Source organism: Chrysochloris asiatica, unplaced genomic scaffold, assembly GCF_000296735.1.
Source record: "Chrysochloris asiatica unplaced genomic scaffold, ChrAsi1.0 scaffold00247, whole genome shotgun sequence".
Taxonomy (NCBI): Eukaryota; Metazoa; Chordata; class Mammalia; order Afrosoricida; family Chrysochloridae; genus Chrysochloris; species Chrysochloris asiatica.
The window spans coordinates 2,827,341-2,838,613 of NW_006408765.1; the positions used below are offsets into that span (position 1 = coordinate 2,827,341).

General features: G+C 33.8%; 1 protein-coding gene across 2 annotated transcripts in view; it reads right to left on the reverse strand.

Annotated features, from left to right (window-relative positions):
- BRINP3 (bone morphogenetic protein/retinoic acid inducible neural-specific 3) overlaps nucleotides 1–11,273 on the reverse strand; it is a 737,483-nt gene that overhangs the window by 433,794 nt on the left and 292,416 nt on the right. Inside the window, exon 2 of one of the 2 annotated variants that reach the window (XM_006873664.1) lies at nucleotides 7,436–7,626. The exons of the other annotated variant lie outside the window; for it this stretch is intronic. Coding sequence (XP_006873726.1) covers nucleotides 7,436–7,626 — 191 coding nt within the window. The remainder of the gene's footprint in view (nucleotides 1–7,435; nucleotides 7,627–11,273) is intronic. 2 annotated transcript variants of the gene reach the window in all.

Genomic DNA, 11,273 nt, shown 5'->3' on the forward strand with positions numbered 1-11,273 from the left:
ATGTAGCATAGATGTAGAAGCCCTTGTGGTGTAGTGGGTTACATGTTGAGCTGCTAACTGAAAGCTGAGTAGTTTGAATCCACCAGCCTTTTCACGAGAGACAGAGGGGCTTTCTGTTTCCATAAAGATGTACAGTCTGGGAAACCCTATACAGGGAAGCTATGAGTTGGAACTAACTCGGCAGCACACAACAATAGTGTAAATAAATATTTAGTTTTCAATAATAGTTTGGTAGTTCTTATTCCTTTTTGGTGCTATTTACTTCAGTGATTCCCTGGTATTTGATGCTAAAGAAACAAAAGTTTTTTCTTTTACTTCTTTTTCTTAAAATAGAATATGTATTCTAATAATGCAAAATCATTCCATACATTTTCAAATGACTTTTCATATTTGATTAAAATATAAATCATATATTTTAAAGAAAACTTACTCTCTTAATTATTTTGTAGTTAGACCAAAATAAAAGATATTTGTTTGTCCTAAGAAGAAACCAAGTGAAAATTAGAAAGTCAGCTGTTTAATTGATTTTGAAAGAAGGTGGTAGATGACATAGATTAAAAACTATCTGTGGATACTTTATCCAGAACATAATTCACACAAAGAAAAGTGAGAATTGATTATTTCTAAAATTAGATGAGGATATTCAGGATTTCTTATACTTACAATAGTGAAAGGAAATGAAAAAAATATAGCAAAACAAATTGATATTCTGTTCATAATACATGCCACTGTCTGACTTCTGACTTCTGTTCCTTCTTTAAAAGAAATACATTCAGAGAAACAAACAAACAAATCTATTCTAAAACTTTCAAGATAAATGAAATACTTTGCAGGCATTTTTACTTTTTCATTGAGTAACCATTAAGATAAGATGTATTGATTATGAAAAAAACTATTCGAATGAGTTAATAGATTCTGGATGTCAATCATGTACTTTTCAATTGAACAAAGAAGAAAACATTTTCTATTTTAAAGTATGTGTATATTTATATAAAACAACTGTTAATGTTCAGAACCATGATAATCAAAAGATCAAGTCAGATATAAAGCACTTGTTGGAAATGAAAGATTATAGAGATACACAATGGAAAAAATATTTTGCAAATATTTCTATTAAATTTTTAATTATGTTTTTTAATCTCTGTGCATCTAAGAATACTGATCTAACAACTTATTTCCTGCTTTTCTAAACTAAAAACATGTTTTAAAATTGTTATAAGTTATTTAATGTTAAAATGTTTCATGTTCACTCCTAGAATTGTTTGGAGCTCAGTTTGTAAAAAATATTTTTTCTCCTCACTCTGAATGGGAAAGTGTTTTACATAAACACTCCACGCTTCCCTCTAGTTCTCAAGGAGTTTTACTGTGTTAATAGAAAGACTTTATGTAGGAAAGAGATAGCCATAGTCACCCTGCATCTCATTACTTTTCTTCTTTCTGACCTACTTGTCCTGATAGAGCCCATATGTTGGTCTGCTTTGGTGGTGTAGTGGATTAAGAGTTGGCAGTTCAAATCCACTAGCTGATCTGTGGAAACCTGCTCCCATATGATTTATAGTTTCAGGAAACTATGAAGAGATTCCATTCTGCCTTATTAAAGAATTTCTACTCCATCCTATAGCAGTTCTGGTGTGGTTAATGTGCTGCACTGCAAAGTTGGTTTGAACCACAAGGTCGGTGGTTCAAGCTCAACAGTCGCTCCTTGGAAACCCCATACTGGGTTGCTATGGGTTGGAACAGACTCAATGGCACTAACAACAACAACTCTGTCCTACAGCATTGCTGTGAGATATCACTGCAGGCAAGATTCAGAGAGGACAGAGCTGCATCATTCCAGTGCTATGACTAGATAGACAAGTCTGTGCAGTTCTGGAGATTAAAGTACATTGAAAATTGCTGTCAATAGTTTATTATAATATTTATAAATTTTGTCATGAATAGTTTATCCTTTATTTTTCTTAATGATATGTTCTGTCTATCTTCCTCAGTCCTTTGCTATATAATTTCGTCAGAAGTCAAGTTTGGTGCTTTTCAGTATATACCCTTCTCAATAAATCCAGTAATTTAAAGTTCTTTTTCTATTCATTCACTTTTTCCTATATTCAGGATACATACTTTTTTTTTTTTTGAGTTCTCATCATATATTACACTATCATGAAACATATTACAAAAACAGCAATGAAATATATTCCATACCTAGAAATCAATACACCCAGGAGTGCAATCTTTTTCAAGATAGATTCTTCAAATTGAGTGGCTTATTTTAGATATTTAAACAGTGATAGAGTTTAGATATTATTATACAAAGTAGAAGCCAGCTGAATTACTATATTGATAAATAGTCTGGAAGCTACAAAATGAAATAAGTGGAGAAAATGATGTATATTGAAAAAGGTTTTCTATAATTTACTTTTCCCTATAGGAAGATAATCAAATCACTGGCTTTATCTATCATAAAATATCCTATTAAAGGCTTCAGATATGCTATCCAAAGTTTTATGTCTAAGTCAATAATATGATGTACTAAATAACTCTTGGGAGAAAAAGTTGTTCTTTATTTATTTCCTTTTCATCAATGTAGTGAATATTTTATAGTCAACTTGTTTTTTAATATGTGGAAATTTAGTTAGAAATCTAGTTATTTAGGAAACATCTTATTTTAAAAACTGCCTTTTTTTTGCACAGCAGTAAATTATTTAATATGTCTCTTCTAGCCATGTCTTTGTAATTCCCACCAAATAACTTATTCCTGATATGTCTGGGTAAGAGAGGGAAGATGGTTCAACTGTGAGTGATTGTTAACATGATTAACTGTGTGTATGCAAACTTGGAAATCTAACAAGGGGCTTGATCAGTTTTGTCTGCTGGATATAAGATGAACCATCTTGGTGATGTGAATGGGCTGTGCACTTCTTTGCCTGGCTAAGTAAGTTCACCTCTTCCTGCCCTTTGATTCTTTCTACTGGTACCATCAGCCTGACCTGGCTTGTCTGCTTCCACAGTCCTATGAGTCAATAGGGTAGTTTTATGTAAGTGAGGAGAATCTTCCAGACTGATGTCTGAACTTCTGGTTTGGGACTTGACAGCCTCCATAATCAAGTGAGACATTAAATTGCTGGCCCCAGTGAATTCTGTGAGACATTGCAGTGAATTTCAGAACCCTGGGACACAGTGAAAAGAGTAGTGGCTGGCATCTGGGATTGTGGAATGAAATAGCGTTTTACAAATGTTGGACATCTAGGATGCTTAAAGCCTCCACCTCACAGGGACCAGTTTTCTACTGCATCCTTTAAAAGAAAAAATTAATGTTGATTTTTTTTGTTTAACATTTGCTTATATATCTGAACAGTCTCAGTGCATGTTAGTATTATGGCTATGGGTTGGTTTTAGTCACTTGACAGAAAGAGATTTAGTTCAAGTTAAATGCCACATGACTTAATTAAAAAAAATAAAAGTAGATAAATACAATTTCATATTCTTTTAGGTAAAATAGAAAGGTACAGTATGCATTTACACTAACAAAGAAGGTTTAGTGTAATTGTAACAACAATAATTTTTAAATTGCCTGAAATAATTCTTGGTACACATTTTAATTAGAAATAGTTCTTATCCTTAAGCTACTTAAATAATTTCATGCTTTTTAGCTGAATTGTTAGAATTACCAAGTAGATATCTGAAGGCAAATATAAATAACATTTATAGAATGAAAAAACAATTTCAACAACAACAAAAATATGAAAAACTCGAAATTCTACAAATATTCAGAGATTAGAGATTGAAGGTGGTAGTTAATTAAATAAGTGGCTATCTACATGGTTACATAGAAGAACAAATCTAGTTTTCACACATGTGTGTATAGTGCAGATGCATGCATGACTCTTTAAGGTAATAATAGAATAAGATTTTCAAGTAATTACAGTAAAGCAATTTTGAGACCACATATTGCTATAATTGGATCAACACACAGAAGTTATTCAATCCCACAAGACTTTGAATATGTTTTATAAGCAAACATAATACAAAATGAAAACTAATCTAAAGGCTAAGTTGAGTGCCTATAATACCAAAGTGATGAAATAGTTAAATCAAATAGTATATAGAAACTTTGGTACTAAGGAACAAATCATTTGTACTATTGATTTTCTCTGTTTTGCTTTCTTCTAGAATATATTTTATATTCTGAAATTCTTCTAGGTGCTCATTAATGCTGATAGAATGACAATGATGCCAATAAGTATTTCAACATGACTGGGTTCTTTAGTGAACAATTTATAGAAATTCTATTTTTACCTCTATGTCAGATTTTATAGAATGAATAATTAAATTGTAAACCATGTAGAATCTGTTTAACAACTGTTGAGATGGCTACTTTTTTTTCTTCTTTCTTTCTAAACCACTGCAATAACAGTAACTTAAAGACATTCCATGATTAAATGATAGGACACACTGTGCCAAAGATATTTTTCTTCATGAATCCTAATTTTCCCATGACACCAACACATAGGTGTTATTCTCCCCTTTTCTACTGCCAAGGAAACAAAAAAAATCTAAACTGTTTCTAAGGTCTAACACTTTGTTTTATTTGTTCCTTTTTTTTTTTTTTTTCAGTATGTGTGGACAAAAGTATTAAGATTCAATGCCAGGTTTCTCTGATTTCTTTACCATCTTATTTTATTGTCATTCCTATATAGAAGTATACTATGGGAGTCCTGGTGTTGTGCTGTGGGTTAATGCGCCAGACTGCAAAGCTGTTTGAACTGCAAGGTTCAAGCTCACCAGCTTCTCCTCAGAAACCATACACAGGGTCACAAACACTATACAGGGTCGCTATGGGTTGGGATCGACTCGCACTTAACAACAGCAACATATAGAAGTATGGCTTCTAGAGAATGGAGACATAGGATGCGTTCAGGAACTCTAGCATTTTCTGTCCTCTTGGCACACCTACATTCTTCTTCTTTAATTTCTTCAGGCCATAGAGAAAATGTATTCCTCCTAATTGCCCCTTTTTTCACAATGCTATTGTTTGGATACTTGATTCTCTACAACTCTGAATCTTTGTTACATTGACTTGTTATATTGTATTTCAATTTGCTATTTTCACTGGAGCTTTTCATTCCATTATATCTCAATTGGCTGCTGTTTATATCATAAACTTTTAACAGTTAGTAGTAAGTGGAACAGCCTCAGTCTCTGAACAAACTGTGGTTTCACTTATTTATTAATTTAACAAATATGTAATGGGAGCTTACTGTGTATGAAACAATTTTATAACCACTGGGGTAAAGGGGTGAAACATATAAACATGGTCCTTATTTTCCACTATGCACAGGTCACTGAAATAAAGGAGTAGACAAAATAATTTTACATCATAATACATACTATGAAACATTAAAAGTAAAATGAAATACTAGAGAATAATATATTGGAGACTGTTGCTAAGACTGGGCAGGAAATTTCTCTGAGAAAGTAACATTTGTCAGAAAAAATGTGTTCATTGTGGCTGAAAAATAATGACTGTGAGAGAGCCATACCAAGCTGTCCACAGTGTAAGCCTAGGTAAGATCATTTATGTAAGGCTGTATTAACCATAGCAAACATTTTGGATTTTATCTTTAGTAGTTCATTCTAAGTTTCAAGTAAAAGAGGAGATGATATGACCACAACAACAGTTTTGGAAAGATATGTGTGGATGATGGACCACTGGAGGATTCTAGAAAAAAAAAAAAAATGGTAATTTGTTTGGGGGTGGTTGGGAGGGAGGTCAGAAAAAGTTCAACTGGGATATGTTCTGGAAGAATAAGCTGTTATGAAATACTTACAAAACTGACAGGAAATGGAAAGAAGGCTTCCTCTAATACCAGAAAGGTGAAGAACAGGTGGTCTTTATTGTGCCACCACATCCTTGCTTTGATTCTGTCTGACTGGTTTGGGACTTCAGTCAGTTTATTGAGAAACTGAGAAAGATGCAGGGGCTCACCTCAACTGTTTGTATGGCTTTTCTACTCAATTTTGTTCAATGTTCTTTATTATACCACCAACATAAACTACAAAAACATACCCTGCCTAATGTCATTGTGTCAGTTTAGGCTCAAAGTTAGCTTATAGAATAAGTAGAACTGCTCCATAAAGTCTCTAGGGTTCTGAATTCTTATTTAACTAAAATGCCACATCTTTCTCCATGGAGCAACAGGTGGGTTTAAATCATTGACTTTTGGTTAGTAGCTAAAAGTTTTAGCCACTGAATCTCCAGTGTCTTGTACTCTGTTATAGGATAGTGCAAGTCCATTTCTAAATGGAGTATGTCTTGAAGTCTTACATAAAATTAAATGTATAGAATCATGGTACAGTAATGCTTTGTCTATGACACAGGTGTTTGTTAAATTTTGTCGAGTCAGTTCCCATTCATAGCGGCCTATTTCTAAGGAACAGCTGGTGAGTTTGAACTGCCGACTAAGCAATTCAAACTGACCTTGAAGTCCAGTGCTTATCCTATGATGCCATACCAGTAACTTCCCAAATATCACTTAATTATATTCAAAAGTATTAATCATATATTCCCATAATTAACATTATTAAATAACAAGGTTTTTTATAAATCGGTAAGTAACATTATTTATTTCTTCTCTCACATTGTAGATCATGATATGTACTTATTCACTGTTTCCAAAATGTATATTAATCGCAATCAGAAATATTAAATAGCATGAAATATACAATTTTAGAACTTTGCTATTTACTATAGGAACTTTTCCCTGCTGTCTATATCCAGCATTGATCACTCCTTCCAACAGTGACCACATGTAATTAATTTTAAAACAAAGTTTAACACTCTTCTTGTATTCTAGACTGAAATTACTGGTTGGGCACTGTGGGTTAATGTGATGGACTGGAAGGTCAGTTTGAACCACAAGGTTGGTAGTTCAAGCTCGCCAACTGCTTTTTGAATAACATACAGGGTTGCTATGAGTCAGAACCGACTCAAAGCACGTAACAACAACAGCTTGACAATAATTATACAAACTTGGAAATCTATGTGGCGTTTGGTGAATTTTGCCTGCTGGATATAAAGCGAGCCATTTGGTGATGTGAGTGGGCTGTGCCCTTCTTTGCCTAACTAAGCAAGTTCACCTGTGTCTGGCCTTTGGTTCTTTCTACATGAACCAGCAGCCTGCCCTGGCTGGTCTGCTTCCAGCTGTATACATATGCTATTAGATTGCACATTGCTTTTAAAGCAACAACTATGTGATATTCATCTACCACATGACAGTGAATAAGATATTTAATAGTCACTCAATAAATACATTAGGTACATTATTGAATAAATTTTAGAGACAATTCAAACTGCAGCTATCTGGATTAATCTATGCTTTTACTCTAATGTATGGTTTTATACACAATCACACACAGGCACAGAATTTTTAAAGAGATGTACCTCCCAAAGTAGCAGAAAGCAGGAAATGTGTCCCATATTTCTTGATAAGGTTTTCTGTGATTTGCTGAAGGGTAGGTCGACGTCCCAAAAGTCTTATGTTGCGGAAGAATTCAGGGGCAAGAGGCAGAGGGGAGCCAAGGAAATTTCTTCTCTCAACTGCAAGGTTATTTACTTTCCAGCGGCCAAACTCCCTGAAAGGCAAATTATTTTATTCATAAATACATAATCTATCTGAATGATACCTTTTGAAAATTCCAGTAGGTGGTGTAGTTGAGGTCACTAAATTACAATAGTTCTGGCTTGTAATAATTTGTCATGTGTTATGAGGAACAGAAGCAATATCTATAATTTATATAATTAGTAAATAGTCTAAAACCAAATCATTTATCAGAAAAGAAATCCCTTTAAGTTAAATAGTTTCCACTGATTTTATACCATTAATCAAAATTATTTTGATATAAATAGAATATGAAGGTAGGATTACTAAAAAAAAAAACAAACTAATGCACTATTTTATCCTTTTCTAAGGTATGGTGCTGTAAGATAAGCACTTGATTGCTAACTGCAAGATTGGTCATTCAAACCTACTAGTCATATCTCAGAAGCCCTATCTATGGTTGCTGTGAATAGGAACTGAATCTACAATACTTAACAACAAGGGGAATTTTAAAAAGAGTATTAATTTCATTTTCATTTCTCTAATTATTCTTTTCTCTATTCACTTTATAGTGGAAACTTATGAAACCCCTAAGATATTATAGAGCTATACAAAGCTTTAAAAAAATTCTCAGAAGGGAAACTTTGCTTTCACATTATCATTATTTACAACATATTTTGAAATATAAATTCAACTTCATTAACATTTTCTCAAGAGGCAAAATAGCTTTACAGATAAGCTTGGCAAAATTAAAGAAACGAAAGATATGGTTATAAAAGATGTATACATATATATTGAGTTAAAGTCAATATAGTAATCCTTTAGAAAATAATTATAGTATACTATATCACCAGATATTAAACATACAGCTTTTCTTGAGGAGTAAAACTGTAAATATCCTAAGTGCCTTCCATAGGGAAGAACTCTCTCCCCCTGGCCTATTAGTGCCAAGCATGTTATGTAGCCTAAATAATATGTAGCACATAAAATATTTGTTGAATATTTTATGAACATGTGACACTTTAAGTAAAGGAAATAAATTCTGTGAGTAGTAGATATTAGGTATAATTGCAAATACTCAGTATCACTTTAATTTGGGCACAGAATTGGGTTGCATTTCTTAGAGTTATTTAATGTCAATGTGACCATGTAGCTTATTTTGACCAATAAAATATTAGCACGTATAGTTAAACTGGTCTATTAGACTGGGACATTCATTAACTCTGGTGATTGGAATCTTTGCTCGCCCATTCCACTCCTGTAGTTTAAAAGGATGAATGCGTATATGAACTAGAAATGTATTCCGTCACATTAGGATACCAACATTATGTTGTTATTTGTTTGCTTTCTAACAATATAATCTTTTTACATCATTATGGATGTAAACTATTTTGATTCGCAGTAACTTAAGAAGGCAATAAGGAACTATGGTTCTACATAAATGAATATTTTGAATGCGTTTGTTTGATTTTTTCTCTTCTTGAAGAAAAATTTGTCTCCACTGCACCTAGATCACACATTCATTAAACTTTGGGGTAAAAAAGGAATTGAGCACTGAATTGAAAGCATGCTATTGGGTATGATTATCATAATGAGAGCATTTTTACCTGAAGGCATTTCAGGATTCCATCCAGATGTTTTATGTTTATATTAAATAAGAACATTGTTGTAACTAACTAAGTGCTGCATTCTACTTGGAGCCTTCACAGAACATAAAAATCTTCCCATCATAACCTTTGGAAGTCTTTTAAATGAAATAGTCACACTCATTAGGGTTTACTGTAACTCAGCCCCTCCACAGGCACCACTATTTTGTAAAGCACACAAATGGGCTATAACCATTTCAGCCAAAACATTACTTTGAAAATGTTTTTGTTGGCACAAGTAGCCTCTATTAGTTGATTGGAGTTGTGTGTTTGTCTGCTAAAAATACTGACTTGCAAGACTTTATACTATGTTGTTGTTACATGCCCATGGAGTCAGTTCTGACTCATAAGAGACCCTGTACAGGGTTTCCGAGGCTGTAAATCTTTACGGGAGCAGAATGCCTCATCTTTCTACCATGGAAGTGCTGGTACTTTCAAAATACTGACCGTGAGATTGGCAACTTCATTGCCCCTATAATGTTTACTTTTCTACAACAGTGTCTATTACTATTTCATCCTTATCTAGGCCATAAAAAGCGTTCTGTTGTGATACTGTAGATAAGCACTGACTAATAACTTCAAAGACAACAGTTCAAAGTCACCAAGTGCTCTCAGAAACCCTATAGAGGGTTGCTATGAGTTGGAGTTAAGCGTTACACAATATCAACAACAACAAGAAGTTAAAAATCTATGGAAAACTAGAATGCCATCGTCATATTTCATTTAAATAGTTCTCATATCATTGCTACATTGCTACTGATATCTCCTATTATCATTTAATTTCTATGTGAACAAAGAAATGTATTTGAAATTTGTTGTTACGGATACTTTAAAATTGCACATATATATTTCATTCCCACAAAATATAGATCCTGCTACTGTTGAAATTCCACCACTCGTCTGTCAGCTTGTTGTACCTGTGGTAGCTTGTGAGTTGCTGTGATTCTGAAAGCTATGCCACCGGTATTTTAAATACGAGGAGGGTCACCCATGGTGGACAGGTTTCAGATGAGCTTCAAGACGAAGACAGAGTAGGAAGAAAGAGTGATGAACTACTTCCGAATATTTGGTCACTGAAAGCCTTATGAATAGCAGAGAAACATTGTCAGATATAGTGGCGTAAATGAGCCCCTCAGGCTGGAAGAAACTCAAAATGGAACTGGGGAAAAGCTGCCTCCTCAAAGTAGAGTTGACCATGATGACATGAATGGACTAAAGCCCGTGGGAGAAAAGTTCACAGGACCTTCATTTGCTGATGGGGCACAACTAAAAAAGAAGAGAAACAGCTGGAAACACTCACTGAAAATCAAAATATGGAATGTACGAAGTATGAATTTGGGAAAACTAGAAGTTGTCAAAAACAAAATGGAACACATAAACATTGATATCTTAGGCATTAGTGAGCTGAAATGGACTGGTATTGGCCATTTTGAATCTGACAACCACATGGTTTACTATGCTGGAAATGACAAATTAAAGAGAAATGGTGTTACATTCAATGGCAAAAAGAACATATCCAGATCAGTCATGAGGTACAACACTGCCTGTGATAGAATAATATCCATGTGCCTACAGGGAAGCCCAGTTAATACCACTACTATTCAGATTTACGCACCAACCACTAAAGCAAGTGAGGATGAAATAGAAGAATTCTACAAACTTCTTAAATATGAAATTGAACAAACATGCAATCAAGATGTACTGATCATTACTGGTGATTGGAATGCAAAGGTTGGGAGCAAAGAGGAAGGATCAGTGTTTGGAAAATATGGCCTTGGTGACAGAAATGATGCTGGAGACTGCATGATAGAATTCTGAAAAACCAATGATTTATTCATTTCAAATACCTTCTTTAGACAGCATAAGAGACAACTATATACGTGGACCTCACCACATGGAATACATAGAAATCGAATTGACTCCATCTGTGGAAAGAGACAATGGAAAAGCTCCATATCATCAGTCAAAACAAGGCCAGGGGCAGACTGTGGAACAGATCATCAATTACTCATATGTAAATTCAAATTGAAGCTAA